General features: G+C 51.0%; 1 protein-coding gene across 1 annotated transcript; it reads right to left on the bottom strand.

Annotated features, from left to right (window-relative positions):
* Window positions 1–569: 569 nt before the first annotated feature.
* Window positions 570–13,016, bottom strand: FN3KRP (fructosamine 3 kinase related protein). Its single transcript, XM_035302256.3, has 6 exons — window positions 12,842–13,016; window positions 8,536–8,687; window positions 6,436–6,527; window positions 4,177–4,259; window positions 2,058–2,177; window positions 570–1,816 (listed from the first exon to the last, which is right to left on the bottom strand). The coding sequence occupies exons 1-6, from the start codon at window positions 12,980–12,982 to the stop codon at window positions 1,478–1,480; spliced, it is 927 nt and encodes a 308-aa protein (XP_035158147.1). The 5' UTR covers window positions 12,983–13,016; the 3' UTR covers window positions 570–1,477.
* Between the last annotated feature and the right edge of the window lie 3,413 nt (window positions 13,017–16,429).

The following is a 16,429-nucleotide window of genomic DNA, read 5'->3' as shown; positions in this document are numbered from 1 at the left end:
TGTGCCCAGAAGGCAGAGGGCAGAAGCTGCAGTGAGCCGAGATCGCACCACTGTACTCCAGCTTGGAAACGGTCTCAAAAAAAAAAAAAAAGAGGCCAGTCACAATGACTCAAGCCTGTAATCCCAGCACTTTGGGAGGCCGAGGTGGGTGGATCACCTGAGGTCAGAAGTTTGAGACCAGCCTGGCCAACATGGTGAAACCTTGTCTTTAAAAAAAAAGGTAAAAAGATTTTAAAAAGAGAAAAAAAAATGAAAGAAGTAACAGCTGGGTCAGGCATGGTGGCTCAGGCCTGTGATCCTAGCACTCGGGAAGCTGAGGAGGGAGGACTGCTTGAGCTCAGGAGTTTGAGACCAGTCTGGGCAACACGGTAAAACCTCGTCTCTACTAAAAATACAAAAATTAGCTAGGTGTGGTGGTTCACACCTGTAGTTCCAGCTACTCAAGAGGCTGAGATGGGAGTATTGCTTGAACCTGGGAGTTTGAGGCTGCAGTGAGCTATGATCACGCCACTGCACTCCAGCCTAGGCAACAGACAGACCCTGTCTCTAAAAACAACAAAACAAAAACGCTAGTTGTACCTGTTTATTGTCACAAAATATTACAAAAGTTTTTCAGCAAACAACTAAGATAAATATTGAATTACAATAAATGAAGGAAATATACAATCTTGTACATATTGAAAACACTGAAAGTTTATTCAAATTTTTATGCAAAGCAATTTATTAGCATCAATGTCATTCATGAAATATTTCTCATCACTACAATACTGAAGTGTGTAAAGTGCAAAGGAATGACAACTTAGCAAGCTTTAGAAAATGACAGAGAAGATGGGGTAATGATAAAAGCAAGTAAGGCTCCTGTATTTACCCAAGGACACCCTAAGGCCGGCAGCTTGGTCACTCCCAGAATTGGTTTACAGACCTGCTCAGCCTGCAGCAGGGTCCAGGGATCATGCAGGAAGAAGAGGAGTGTGCCTGATTTTGGAACTGGTCATTTTAAGAAGCTTTTAGTAACATGGTTTCATGTCTAGACCCAAGTCTTGCCAACCAAGAAGCATCAACATTAACAGCTCTGAGACGTTCCTGCACAGGAGAGCAGGGAGGAGGTGGCGGAAAGGTGCCCTCCGAGCAGCAGTGCCCGGGCGTGCTGACCGCCTCCCCACACACTGGATCCTCCCCGGCACCCACCTGAGATCACTTACAGTCTCTCCACCTTGGAGCAGCAGTGTGGCTGAGAGCCACCTTCCTTCATCCATTCCTCGGTTCATACCCTGCCTCTATCATGGCTCTGTCTACCTACAAACCCCCACAAAGTTGTAATGACTAAACCTTTCTTCGGAAATATTATAATACTTTGCAAGGCTTAAAAATAAGCTACCGAGTTGGTCTTAAGCTACTCTGACCATGTGAAGAAACAAGAGTTTATCCTAAAGAGGACTGTGGAGAAACCTGAGGCCTCCTCCAGAGCAAAGCACACTCACTTGACGAGATTCCTCATGATGTTCAGGCAAGATCCTCTGTACCCCGATCCAAAATGATTCCAGTGGTTCAAGTAGTGAAACAGCTGATACAATTGAAGGCGCTTCTCAAATCCTGGGGCCCTGGGAATTTTACCGTGATAGGCAGAATAAAAGGAGTTGCTAAAGCCCCCAAACATGCTGGCGATGGCCAGCTCATATTCCGAGTGGCCAAAGAAAGAAGCTGGGTCAAAAATGACCGGCCCGGAGGCATCCTCTGCTACGTTTCCACCCCAGAGGTCTCCGTGGAGTAAGGCTGGGGTGATCTCCAGGTCACGGAACAGATCAGAGATCTTTAACTGCAGGGAAGAAAATGGAGCCTCAGCCAATTGATCACAGCATGCAGGAGGGGTGCTGAGGTTTCCCTAAGCACCGCTCCACACACCCGCCCCCACCCCAGACAGCAGCAGGGACACCACCAGGCACCCACCTCCCATCCAGAACCAGACTCCAAGGTAGCCTTACATGCCTTGGCGCCTCCCCACCTCAGGCGAGTGGGATGTGTGGCAGGTGTTGGGCATGCGGTGGGGCCCCGCTTACCTGCAGAGCAGACCAAAGCTGGAGGGCCTCCCTGTCCCCAGACTCCTCCACCATGTCCATCTGGGGCTGAATGCGCTGCCTGGCAAAGAACACAACCCAGTCCTCCTGCCAGTCATTCACCTGCACAGTAACAGCAAAACTGAAAGCAGAGTTCACTGGGAAACGCCAGGACTCAGGGAGAGCTCAGCTACCCAGAGCATCTAAGTGGAGGGCTGCAGGGGCGGCACGTGGAAGGGGTGGCAGTCACAGTATGCTGGGGGAAACCACATCTCAGGGGAACCAGTCTCACAGACACAGGAGGCTGGGGAGAACCACATCCGGGGGGAACCAGAGTCTCACGGACACAGGAGGCTGGGGGAGAACCACATCCAGGGGTAACCGGAGTCTCACAGACACAGGAGGCTGGGGGGAACCACATCCCAGGGGAACCGGATGCTAAGACCTCAGATCCTATCCCAAGAGCAGTGGGAAGCATGGAGAAGCTTCAGGATCCACTCTGTAGCCTTCCAAGAATGAAGTCTTCTAGAACATTCCCTCCCTCCCTTCCTCCTTCCTTCCTTCCTTCCTTTTTCTTTCTTTCTCTCTCTCTTTTTGTGAGACAAGGTTTTGCTCTATTACCCAGGCTGGAATGCAGTGGCACTATCACAGCTCACTGCAGCCTTGAACTCCTAGGCTTAAGCAATCCTCCCACCTCAGCCTCCCAAGTAGCTGGAACTATAGGCACACAACTGCTCATTTTGTGTATTTTTACTGGAGAGGGGGTCTCAAATTCCCAGGCTCAAGCAATCCTCCCACCTCAGCCTCCCAAAGTGCTGGGATTACAGGCATGAGCCACCAGGGCTTTTTAAGTTGTTTTTATTGTATTATATTGTATTATTATTTTTTGAAATGGAGTCTCACTCTGTCACCAGGCTGAAGTGCAGTGGCACAATCTCAGCTCACTGCAACCTCTGCCTCCTGGGTTCAAGGGATTCTCTGGCCTCAGCCTCTTGAGTAGCTGGGACTACAGGCATGTGCCACCATGTCTGGCTCATTTTTGTATTTTTAGTAGAGACAGGTCCATGTTGGCCAGGATGATCTGGATCTCTTATGATCCACCCACCTTGGCCTCCCAAAGCGCTGGGATTACAGGTCTGAGTCACCGTGCCCAGCCTCGCTTTTTTATTTAAAATCAAAAATTGTTTTTTTTTTTTTTTCCTGCTAAAGCAAGTGGCTAACATTTTCTCTTAATTTGCACTCACAGTGAAGTATGAAGGCCAGAGCTGGCTGACCTGCCTGACCCCAGGGCTCACTTCTGACATCTGCTCAGACAGCCCCTCCCCAGACAGTGATGACGGGAGGTCACATGGAGCCCTGCTGAGAAGGACCCCAAGAGAGGACTCACTACCCAGGGGTAAGCGAGACAGACACACAAGGCTGGAGCAGCACATGGAGCATTCTCGGTGCCAGCATCATGCGTCGCACACAGTCATGCACACAAGTGTGTGCACACACAGGTATACATATGCACACAAACAGTGAGGACAGCCACAACAGGAAGGGGCAGACCTGGTTACAAACCCCCCTCAGAGCAGGCAGGACCAGAGCATGCCACTCCTGGACCCTCGGCAGGTTTCTGGACAACCTCCTACACTTCCAAGTCTTTCTATTGCCCCCGTGCCCGCCAGCAAACCCCAGAAAGTTTTCTAGGTTCATCTGTATCCCCCTCCCGAGGGAGCCACCACCCTGTCCACTCCACACGTGCTGAGCATCAAGCAGAATTTCCCAGGCTGAAATGCAGAAGGAAGCAACCATAAAATCATACAACCAAAAGCTACAAACCCTTGTCACTCCACTCTCTTTGAGAGTTTAGTATATCTAAAAGAAAACATCTGTTACAATCCCTCATTTTTACCCACCTTGAAATTTAGCATCTAACTTGCTGGTCCTCCTTGGTTTCTTCATGCTTACCTAGCACATTAGGTGGGTCAACCTCATGTCAACCTCTTGAACATCAGCAAACAAAAAATGGGGCAAATACTTTTACCAAAGCTCACAAAAAAAGGAAGGGGGTGTGCCTCCCACCTGTGTCTGAACAGCTGACCTGACTGTGGAATAGAAGCAAACGCCATCCACTCACCTGGGGAAGGTATCCACAGCACGTCACCACGTCAAATCCAAACCGGTCCACAAAGGGCCATTCCTCCTTCCCACCTCCTCTTCCTTGCAGGCAAAAGAAAAAAAAGAAGGAAAACGAATTAGTTCCAAAGGATCCTGGTCCCCCACTCTCAAAACTGAGTCACCTTCAGACACAACCTCAGTGAGCTCCTACAAGCTTATGCCTCTGCCAGAAACAAACTGGGCCTGGGTCTCCACCAACCCACAGAACACCCCAAACAGGGCCTGCACATGTTGGCATCAAAGACACTAGCTGCTCCTGAGGAATGGCACCAGAGGACAGACAGGACAGGGAGCCCACAGACACCTCTCAGGGGACCTGTCTCACACCCCAACGGGACACATGGGGATGAGGGGGAGGACCACACAGGAAAAAAAGAGAAGAAGACCCTCTTAAAGAGGAAAAAGATACTTTGGGAAACTGAGGTGGGCGATCACCTGAGGTCAGGAGTTTGAGACCACCTGGCCCAACATGGTGAAATTCCATTTCTACTGAACATACACAAAAATTAGCTGGGTGTGGTGGCAGGCGCCTATAATCCCAGCTACTCAGCAGGTTGAGGCAGGAGAATCACTTGAACTCAGGTTACAGTGAGCCGAGATCACGCCATTGCACTCCAGCCTAGGCGACAAGAGTGAAACTTCGTCTCAAAAAAAAAAACCACATAAAAAATAAAAAACAGGCCGGGAGCGGTGGCTCAAGCCTGTAATCCCAGCACTTTGGGAGGCCGAGGCGGGTGGATCACGAGGTCAAGAGATCGAGACCATCCTGGTCAACATGGTGAAACCCCGTCTCTACTAAAAATACAAAAAATTAGCTGGGCATGGTGGCGCGTGCCTGTAATCCCAGCTACTCAGGAGGCTGAGGCAGGAGAATTGCCTGAACCCAGGAGGCGGAGGTTGCGGTGAGCCGAGATTGCGCCATTGCACTCCAGCCTGGGTAACAAGAGCGAAACTCTGTCTCAAAAAATAAAATAAAATAAAATAAAAAACAGGCCGAGCGCGGTGGCTAACACCTGCAATCCCAGCACTTTGGGAGACCAAGGCAGGAGGAGGTTGCAGTGAGCGAAGATTACACCATTGCACTCTAGCCTAGGGGAAAAGAGCTAGACTTTCTCTCTAAATAAATAAATAAAATAAAGAAGAAAAAGAATCTGCCCCCAATCCATCAGAAGGAACGGCTCCCAGTGGCAAATCTGCTGCCATGTGTGCTAGATAGACTACTGTGCTTTGAAATCTCAAACTGTTCATGCCTGTAATCCCAGCACTTTGGGAGGCTGAGGCGGTTGGATCACCTGAGGTCAGGAGTTCAAGATCAGCCTGGCCAACATAGTAAAACACCATCTCTACTTAGCTGGCCTGGTGGCGGGTACCTGTAATCCCAGCTACTCAGGAGGCCAAGGCAGGAAAATCGCTTAAAACCAAGAGGTAGAGGTGGCAGTGAGCTGAGATCACGCCCCTGCAATCCAGCCTAACAATAAAAGCAAAACTCCGTCTCAGAAAAGAAGAAATCATCTCACTCCTCTGCAGTCTCCCTAACTCAAGGGAAATTCCAATGGACTAAACCCCCTGAGATTAGAAGGGACAGGACAGGGAACCTGGGGGCCTCTCAGTGGATGTCACCAGACAGGTGGCCTGGGGGGTGCCCGTCATGGACCCTCACAGAACAGACTGTCTAGCTGCATGCCTCATACAGTAGATCCTTAGTTATCTGCTCTGATTGGCAGCTCGTCTGCCTCACATTTACCACATGGGCTGCACAGATTCTCAATGTCAGCAGATTAAAATACTGGAAAATTCCCTCAATCCTGACAGCACATTATACTCCAGAAAGCTCAGACAGGACAACTGTAATTCTGAGGCTCAAGTATGACTGTTTTACAAGGCGAGACCCTGTGCATAAAGGCCTTGCTCTTTAAACACAGCCAGAGGACCTCTGCTTAGACTCATCTGGGGAAGGAGAGGTAAAAGCAACTGTAACACCAGGGAGGTCTCATGTCCAGCAAACATTTTCCGTGTTTCAAATGCATTTAGGACACACACTCATCACATTCACAGTATTCAGTGCACTGTGAGATGCGGCTCAGGGTTGACGTTCCTTTGCTCTGGCATCATCACACGTCTGACCCTCCCACGGCCGCTGCATGGCCCCACCTCTGAGCCCACACTGGCTCAACGTTCTCCTCTAAGTGGGAGCACCACAGCCTGCGCAGCACCATACCCACTGTGCCCGCCTCTTTCAGGAGCATCTCTCCATGCTTCTTGTTCTCAAGGTGTAAATCAGCCAGTTGGGCTCCAAGCTTTGCAGCATGACTGTCAAATAAAAAGGCAGTAACTAAACAGATGACACACAGAAAGGCAAGACACACCCACCACTTAGTCTCAGGGCACATAAAGAGGGGCAAACTTTTAATTTATTTTTTATTTTATTTATTTATTTATTTATTTTTTTAAATTGAGATGGAGTTTCGCTCTTGTTACCCAGACTGGAGTGCAATGGCGTGATCTCAGCTCACCCCAACCTCCGCCTCCTGGGTTCAGGCAATTCTCCTGCCTCAGCCTCCTGAATAGCTGGGATTACAGGCACGCGCCACCATGCCCAGCTAATTTTTTGTACTTTTTTAGTAGAGACGGGGTTTCACCATGTTGACCAGGATGGTCTCGATCTCTTGACCTCATGATCCACCCGCCTCGGCCTCCCAAAGTGCTGGGATTACAGGCGTGAGCCACTCGCCCGGCCCTAATTTATTTTTTTGAGATGGAGTCTCACTCTGTCGCTCAGGCCGGAGTGCAGTGGCACAATCTCAGCTCACTGCAACCTCTGCCTCCTGGGTTTAAGTGATTCTCACGCCTCAGCCTCCCAAGTAGCTGGGACTACAGGTGCGCACCACCATGCCTGACTAATTTTTGTATTTTTTTTTTAGTAGAGACAGAGTTCCACAATATTGGTCAGGCCGGTCTCAAACTCTTGACCTCATGATCCTCCTGCCTCAGCCTCCTAAAGTGCTGGGATTTAGGCATTAGCCACCGCACCTAGCCTGTTTTTGTTTTATTGAGATGGAGTCTCGCTCCACAGGCCAGGCTAGAGTGCAGTGGTGCGATCTTGGCTCACTGCAACTTCCGCCTCCTGGGTTCAAGCCATTCTCCTGCCTAGGCCTTCCGAGTAGCTGAGACTATAGGTGTGCACCACCATGCCAAGCTAATTTTTGTATTTTTAGTACACACAGGTTTCACCATGTTGCTCAATCTCTCGAACTCGTGATCCAGCCACCTCAGCCTCCCAAAGTGTTGGGATTACAGGCATAAGCCACCATGCCTGGCAAAACATTCTGGTTTTTTTTTTGAGACAGTCTCGCTCTGTTGCCCAGGCTGGAGTGCAGTGGCATGATCTCAGCTCACTACACCCTTCACCTCCAGAGTTCAAACCATTCTCCTGCCTCAGCCTCCAGAGTAGCTGGGATTATAAGCACCCACCACCATGCCTGACTAATTTTTTGTATTTTTAGTACAGGTGGGGTTTTACTGTATTGGCCAGGCTGGTCTCAAACTGCTGACCTCAAGTGATCTGCCTGCCTCAGCCTCCCAAAGTGCTGGGATTACAAGGGTGAGCCACCATGCCCAGCCAGTAGGTTGAACATTTTGAGGACAGAAAGTCAGTTCTGGTGAAGCATGAGGGGGATAAAGGTGCTGATTATTTGACAGTCTTTCCCAGCCGCATTCAAGTTTGCAGCAGGGTTTCTTATTTTTGAGTCTGAGTCTCACTCTAGTACCCAGGCTAGGCTGCAGTGGCGTGCTCTCAGCTCACTGCAACCTCTGCCTCCCGGGTTCAAGTGATTCTCATGCCTCATACTCCCAAGTAGCTGGGACTACAGGGGTGCACCACCATGCCCAGCTAATTTTTTATTTTTACTAGAGACAGGTTTCAAAATGTTGCCCAGGTTGGTCTCAAACTCCTGACCTAAAGTGATTCACCTGCCTCGGCCACCCAGTGCTGGGATTACAGGCATGAGCCATAGCGCCCAGCCCACAGCAGGGTCTTTGGTCAGAATCTCACTTTGGGAGATTCCTCTTGCTACTGCCCTTGGTTGCAGAAAGTGCCTGCTGTTCATTCTGCAGAACTCATGATATGTGGAGTCATGGGGTTCTTTGTGTCACACTCCTCAAAATGGTGCCCCCAGTACAAGCTTCAGTTATCAGAGAACCACTTGGTGGAAAATAAAGCCAGCCGGGGGTGGTGTGAAGACGTGCTGGCTCAGATAATAAAGCCAGTGGGGGTGGGGAGGATGGTGTGAAGCCAGCAGGGGATGGTATGAAGACCCACCTGTTCAGATGCTTCATGTCCACGTGCTCCATCACCAGCACGCTGCCACCGCCTGAGGCATCCAGAACCTTGATGGGCTTGGGCACTCTCACTGTGTTTGTTTTCAGGATGGCAGTTAAACTTGCCATCTCACCTTCAAACATTCTTCTGGCCTATCAGAAAAATAACACAAGCAGGGTAAATGGAGGGAGGCAAGGTTAATTCTGGAAAGGTTCTGTAGATATGTTTTCCTCTAGCATTACAACTTCAAACCAAAGCTAGCCTGACTGAGGATTCCATATACATGGACAGTGTTTTCAAAGGCACTTGTCCACAGGATAGGCTGCAGGGTCAGACGCTGTACTGGAAGAAGAGAGCTTGTGCTTTCTGGTATTGGACTATATTTCTATAGTGCTATGGTTGAATCGGAGGTTCTCTGGAGAGAGGAAAGTCGAAGGCACTAATCCACTAAGATCCGGCAAACAGAGGACTGTGAATGTGGGTTACCGGTCTGTATGCTCACACAACACCTCAACTCCAGTCCTGTTCCACCTATAGGACACATGCTCACCTGGCCTCTCAGGTACAGGTGGCACCCTGACTGCATTTGCCAGTGACCTGGGGTCACTTTTCACCTGAACAGACCACCAAGTCCTATGCTACCTCCTGCCTAGCACTGGTATCTTGATTATCATGAGACATCCTTTCCATCTGACTCCCCAGGACTACAGCAAGCCCTCCCCAGGACTACAGGGGTTCCCCTGCTCACCATATGGCAGTGATCCCTAAAGAAGAGGTCAGGGCCAGAGGCCTTTCCTTTCCTCCTGCTACACACACTACTGCCCTGCCCGCTTCTCCATCCTTACCTGGGGCTCCACCCTCACACACAGACACACGCACATGACATACAGCCACGGATACACCATACACACAGACACAACATACACACACACACACACTCTCCTCATGCTCCTGTCTTCCAGCTTTCTTCAGCCTTCTTTCAGTTCTTCAGAGTCCCTACCTCCTCAGCCTCAGAGCCCCACCACTGCTGCCATGTCACCACTGTTTGGAACAATTTTTTTTGTATTTTTGTTTTGAGATGGAGTCTTACTCTGTCACCAGGCTGGAGTGCAATGGTGCGATCTCGGCTCACTGTAACCTCCACCTCGCCTCTGGAGTTCAAGTGATTCTCCTGCCTCAGCCTCTGGAGTAGCTAAGACTATAGGCATGCATCATCACGCCTGGCTAATTTTTGTATTTTTAGTAGACACGGCATTTCGCCATGTTGGCCAGACTGTTCTTGAACTCCTGAGCTCAGGTGATCCGCCCGCTTCAGCCTCCCAAAGTGCTGGGATTACAGGCGTGAGCCACCGCGCCTGGCTGGATCACTATTCCTTCATCTTTTGCCACTCCTAGCCATCCTTCAGATTTCAACTTTGTATCTGTTTCCATGTCTCAAAGAAATCTTCCCTAAACTTCCCATATTAGGTAATTCTTCCCCTTTAAAATACCTTCTTTCTTTTAAAGGAAAATTGTCACTGAAGAACATGCAGCAAAGTGCACAACTCGACAGAGTCCAACTCAATACGTTCCTATGGTGCGAGTATTCTCAGATCAAGACTCCGGATTCACTGCAATCCAAAACACCTCTTCTCTCCATCACCCACCATCCTGTTCCCTAAAGGCAACCTCTATCCTGACTTTCCACAGCATAGATTTTTTTTTTTTGAGATGGAGTCTCACTCTGTCGCCCAGACGGGGGTGCAGTGGTGTGATCTCAGCTCACTGCAACCTCTACCTCTCGGGTTCAAGCGATTCTTCTGCCTCGGCCTCCCGAGTAGCTAGGACTACAGGCACATGCCACCATGCCCAGCTAATTTTCTTTATTTTTAGTAGAGATGGGGTTTCACCATGTTAGCCAGGATGGTCTCGATCTCCTAACCTCGTGATTCATCTGCCTCAGCCTACAAAAGTGCTGGGATTACAGGCATTAGCCACTGTGCCCAGCCCTCCACAACAGACACATTTTGCCTATTTTGTCATTATTCTGCACCGAGTCCTGTGGTCTCTGGCGTGTGGCCGAGGCATGGTGCTCTATTCATTCACTCTACCGCTCACAGACAACCACAAGCAGAGCTGCCTCTGATATCCTTCTACCCATTCTCACGACCGCTGACTCTATGGCCTGGGGCAGCAGCTTCAGCCCACTGTGCCTCAGCTTCATCTGCAAAACGGAGTCAGGAATAGTACCAGTTTCACAGGCTTGCTGTCAGCTGAGTTAGCAACTAACTTCCACAGTCCATTCTGGGTTGTTTTAGTTTGGTTTTTGGATTTTGTCTGGACAGGGTCTCACTCAGTCACCCAGGCTGGAGTGCAGTGGTGTGATCATAGCTCACCGCAGTCTCAAATTCCTGGGCTCAAGAGATCCTCTTGCCTTAGCCTCCTGAGTAGCTAGGACTACAGGCACATGATGCCACCAGGCCTGGCTAATTTTTTTTTCCCCTTTTTTGAGACAGAGTCTCGGTCTGTTGCCCAGGCTGCAGTGTAAGGCATAATCTCTCTCGGCTCACTGCAACCTCCACCTCCTAGGTTCAAGCGATTCTCCTACCTCAGCCTCATGAGTAGCTGGGATTCTCCTACCTCAGCCCCATGAGTAGCCTCATGAGTGCCTGCCACCAACCCTGGCTAACTTTTGTATTTTTAGTAGAGACAGGGTTTCATCATGTTGGCCAGGCTGGTCTCGAACTCCCAACCTCAGGAGATCCACCCGCCTCAGCCTCCCAAAATTAACAGTGGCAGCGTGAGCCACTGTGCCTGGCCTCCTCTGATTATTCTTATCTGTCCTTTGCATCCTCGGTAACTGGTTTTCTCTCGTACTCCTCCCTTAAGTCAATCTTTTGTACCTCTACATCCCAACTTATGCTTAATTTTATTTTGGGGCTAGAGTATCAGTGTTCTTAGCTTTAGCTAGAAACTTAGGGCCACATACAAGTGGATATTTCTGTGGAGGAGCCTTAGCCTTAGCTGGTTCACAGACCCTCCTTCCCCTCTCTCTGCATTTTGTTTGTCCTGTTCCTCCTTATTTTCTCCCCAACGAGTACTCTAGTAGTATAGCCAGGACCCAGTTTTCCCTTTCTTTTCTAAAGACGATGCTTCGAAAATTATGCTTACAAAGTGATTATCTTCCTTCTCACTAACTGCCTGTCTTAGGGAGTGATATTAATATTTATAAAGTGTTTAGAATGGACTGTGGGCTGGATGAGGTGGCTCCACGCCAGTAATCCCAGCACTTTGGGAGGCTGAGGCAGATGGGATTGCTTGAGTCAAGAATTTGGGATCAGCCTGGGCAACATATTGAGACCCTATGTCTAAAAAAATTTTAAAATAACCAGGTATGGGCCGGGTGCAGCGTCTCACACCTGTAATCCCGGCATTTCAGGAGGCCGAAGCGGGCAGATCACCTCAAGTCAGGAGTTCAAGACCAGCCGAGCCAACATGGTGAAACCGCATCTCTACTAAAAATACAAAAATCAGGTGGGCGTGGTGGTGCACGCCTGTAATCCCAGCCACTCAGGAGGCTGAGGCAGGAGAATCACTTGAACCAGGGAGACGGAGGTTGACAAATCGCACCACTGCACTCAGGCCTGGGAGACAGAGCCAGGCTCTGCCTCAAGAGAAAAAAAAAACCGCACAGTTGACGGATTCCTGGGTAAACCACGTACAGGATGACACGCAGCTGATCTCCCAGAACAAAGGTTCGAAGGAGAAGAACATCCGTGTTCCAGAATAAGATGATCCCACATCACGGGAGGTGGGATTCGTTCCCGGGAAGAAAACGGAAGTCACTAGGAAGAGGATTCTGAGAGGCAGAGCATGCCAGGCCGCGGGGGGCGCACCTCGGCCGCGGGGCGAACGTCCTGACCAGGCTCACGGGGGCCCGGCACCTGCAGCGCCACCAGCCGGAACGACCCCACTCAGCCAGCAGCGCAGGGCACGAACCCCGGGCGCGCGACTGCAGCAGCCAGACCCGCCCCACGTCCCGCGGGACCCCGAAAGTTCACGGGCAGCAGAAATGGAGCGGCCGCGTTCCCGCTCGGGACAGTTCCCAGCAGGGACAAACACGCCGGACGCCCCGACGCTTCCGCCGCCCCCGACCCTGTTCACTGCTGGCCCCGCGCAAAGCATCCTCCCCCAAGGGGCGCCAGGCAGTCCCGGGAGAGCCACCCCGGCTTCCGGCGGGAGAAACGGCGGCCACGCCCCGCGCCGAGGCCCGCGCCCCTCCCTGGACGGAGCCCGGTCTCCAGGCCCGTCCGACGCGCGGCCTCACCTCGGCCTTGGAGTTCACTTTCACGAATACTCGTCCTCGGTCCGTGTCGTAGCTCCGGCCCTGGCTGATGCAGCCGCCCCCCGTGTGGCCCGTGGCCCTGACGGAGCCGCAGCCCAGCTCGCGCCTCAGCAGGTCCTCCATGTTCCTGCCGCAGCCGCAGACCCGCCCCAGGCCTAGCAGAGAGGGAGATTGCGGCGGAGAGGGCAGACGAGAGTCAGCCCTGGGATTGGGCGACGGGCGGGCGGGGGCGGGGCCTGGCTGCAGAAACGAGCGCTAGGATTGGGTAAAAAGCAGGCAGGAGCAGAGCGTGGGCGCAAAGACGAGCACAGGGATTGGGTGGCGCGAAGGGGCGGGGCCTGGCCTCAAGGATGAGCGCGGGATTGAGTGGCGGGAAGGGGTGGGGCCGGGAAGCAGGCAGGCGCGGGGAATTGGGTGAGGGTGAGATGACATCGTGGGGCGGGGTATCGCCGCCCACGAGGGTCGCTCGGCCTGCCCCGGAGCTCAGACCGCGATGGTTTGGACTCAACTCTCCTGCAGAAAACAAGTGGAAATGCTGGTGGAAGTAGTTAAAGTATATTTTCTAAAGCTCTGACCCAGTAGCAAGGGACCTCAGCCCAAGGTCTGGGTAACCGGAGCCCGGAACCTGAAGACTCGGAGGAACGGAGCTCCTGCTTTAGGGAGTGGCGGGCGGCTGGGCGCAGGCGCAGTGGAGGCACCCATGAACCTGGGCCCGGCAGCCCTGTTGTTACGGCTGATGGCAAGTGTCAGTTCCTAGAAATCACGTAAGGCGTGATTTTGGTCGGTCGTGCTGAGCGTCACACCACTGGCTTCCCTGATCTGAGGCCTTCCGACCTGGGCTGAGCCAGGCTACCAGAGTCCCGGGGTCTCCCGCTCAGACTTCTCAGCCTCCGTAATTGCAAACGCCAGTTCCGCCGGTCAATCTCCTGTCCCTCGCCTATGCCTGTATCCTAATGGTTCTGTCTCTCTGGAGGACCCTAATATAGCTATGCTCTCAACACGGGATGGACTACAAAAAAGGAACTCTCCCAGGAGACGATGAGGTTCCATCCCTCAGCAAAGGATGGCGGTGTTCACAGAAATCATTCCCATAGTCTGCCCTTGCATGCATTTGCAACCCAAATTAATATTACCTACAGTAAACAGAAAATTCGAGTATTTATTTTAGTCTAAAGCAAATAGGAAATGTCGCTTCCCCGGACATGGAGAGACGTGAACACAATTCCTCTCCTGAGGCCGGGCAGGGTGGCTCAAACCTGTAATCCCAGCACTTTCGGAGGCTGAGGCGGGTGAACAACCTGAGGTCAGGAGTTTGAGACCAGCCTGGCCAACATGGTGAAACCCCATCTCTACTAAAAATACAAAAATTAGTCGGGCATGGTGGTGGGCACCTGTAATCCCAGCTACTTGGGAGTCTGAGGTAGAATCGTTTGAACCCAGGAGGCGGAGGTTGCAGTGAGCCGAGATCACTCCACTGCACTCCAGCCTGAGAGACAGAGCAAGACTCCATCTCAAAAAAAAAAAAAAAAGAATGTTTAGAGCAGTGCGACTCATCATAGCCTCAAGAATGTAAATCAGGCCAGGTACAGTGGCTTACACCTGTAATCCTAGCACTTTGGGAAGCAGGGGGATCACCTGAAGTCGGAGTTCAAGACCAACCTGGCCAACATGGAGAAACCCCATCTCTACTAAAAATACAAAAATTAGCTGGGGGCCTGTAATCTCAGCTACTTGGGAGGCTAAGGCAGGAGAATCGTTGAACCTCAGAGGCAGAAGTTTCAGTGAGCCAAGGTTACACCACTGTACTCCAGCCTTGGTGACAGCAAAACTCCATCTAAAAGATATGTGTATGTATGTGTATATATATATATATAAAACCTGTGATGAGCACACCCTACAGTCACCCCAAGGAGGGGACATCCAGCATGTGCTCCTCCAGTGCAGGCGGGGCTGTGCCTTGCCTCTGAACATGGCAAAGGTCAACACTCCTGGAATGGTACTGTTGCATGAGACTCTGCATTAGCTGTCCAGATGAGAGGTTTTCCTGCAGCCTTTTTTTTTTTTTTTTTTTTTTGAGATGGAGTCTCACTCTTCTTGCCTGGGTTGGAGTGCAGTAGTGCAATCTTGGCTGACTGCAATGTCTGCCTCCTGGATTCAAGGGATTCTCCTGCCTCAGCCTCCCGAATAGCTGGGATTACAGCTATTCACCACCACACCTGGCTAATTTTGTATTTTTAGTAGAGACAGAATTTCTTCATGTTGGTCAGGCTGGTCTCAAACTCCCGACCTCAGGTGATCCGCCCACCTCCAAAGTGCTGGGATTATAGGCGTGAGCCACTGCCGCACCCAGCTCCTGATGCCTTTGAAGAAGGAAACAGCTATGCTGTGAACTGGAGCCAGACCAGCCTCCCAGCAGCTGTTGGCTGGGTGCACACTCAGGCCCCTCCAGCGAATGGAGGCTTCCTCTGGGGCCTGAGTGTGCACCCAGCCAACAGCCAATAGGATGCAGGGGCCCTCAAGCACACAAACACAGGAAAATGAATTCAGCCAACAATCTGCATCACCTCAGAAGTAGATTCTTTCCTAGGGCTGCCAGATGAGAACACAGCCCAGCCAACACCTGGAGGGTAGCCTAGCCATGCCCAGCTCTGGGCAGTGGAAACTGAGATCCTGAATGTTGCTATTTTAAGCTGCTAAGTTGTAGCAATTTGTTCTGCAACAGCAGAAAAACAATGTACAAATATTCATCAACTATAGACTGGACCCTATTCATAAATGGATACAACCCAGCAATGATATAAACAGACTACAGTTATACTTAAAGAGTTGCATGTGCCACTGCTGGGCATGGTGGCTCTCGCCTGTAATCCCAGCACTTTGGGAGCCAAGGCAGGTGGATCACGAGGTCAATAGATTGAGACCATCCCGGCCAACATGGTGAACCCCGTCTCCACTAAAAATACAAAAATTAGCTGGGCATGGTGGTGTGCCCCTGTAGTCCCAGCTACTCAGGAGGCTGAGGCAGGAGAATCGTTCGAATCTGAGAGCTGGAGGTTGCAGTGAGCCAAGATCACGCCACTGCACTGCAGCCTGGCAAGAGAGTGAGACTGGGCCTCAAAAAAAGAAAAGAATTACATATACCAGTTACCAAAGAAAAACAGAACACGTGCAGTATAATTCCAGTTTATGAAGTTAAAAACCTGATAAAATTCTAGTATTTAGGACTTCATATTTGGTGGTAAAATAAAGCAGAGCAAGCCCGTGGCTGTTTTAGTCTGCTAGGGCTGCCATAAAAAGATACCATCGACTGGGTGGCGTTCAAGACAGAAAGTTATTTCCCCAGTGCTGGAAGGAGGCTGAAAGTCCAAGGTCAAGGCGTTGTCAGGGCTGGATTCTGGTGAGGCCTCCCTTCCTGGCTTGCGGACAGCCACCTTCTCACTGGGTCCACACATGTCCTTTCCTCTGTGTGCAGGGGTTGAGGGAGAGACAGATATGGGGGGCTCCTCCTCTTCTTATAGGTAACACCAGTTTTACTGAATTAGAGCCCCACACTACGCCCTCACATAATCT

This window comes from Callithrix jacchus, chromosome 5, assembly GCF_049354715.1.
Source record: "Callithrix jacchus isolate 240 chromosome 5, calJac240_pri, whole genome shotgun sequence".
In the NCBI taxonomy this organism is placed as follows: domain Eukaryota; kingdom Metazoa; phylum Chordata; class Mammalia; order Primates; family Cebidae; genus Callithrix; species Callithrix jacchus.
The sequence above is the reverse complement of the archived record's forward strand: the minus strand, read 5'-3'. Positions and strand labels throughout refer to the sequence as shown.

Excerpts from the sequence above, each read along its gene's own strand:
- FN3KRP (XM_035302256.3), bottom strand. The coding sequence starts at position 12,982 with ATGGAGGACCTGCTGAGGCGCGAGCTGGGCTGCGGCTCCGTCAGGGCC. Across the intron at positions 8,688-12,841 it reads AAGTGAACTCCAAGGCCGAG|GCCAGAAGAATGTTTGAAGG; the intron begins GTGAGGCCGCGC and ends TTTTTCTGATAG. Across the intron at positions 2,178-4,176 it reads GCTGTGGATACCTTCCCCAG|GTGAATGACTGGCAGGAGGA; the intron begins GTGAGTGGATGG and ends GTTACTGTGCAG.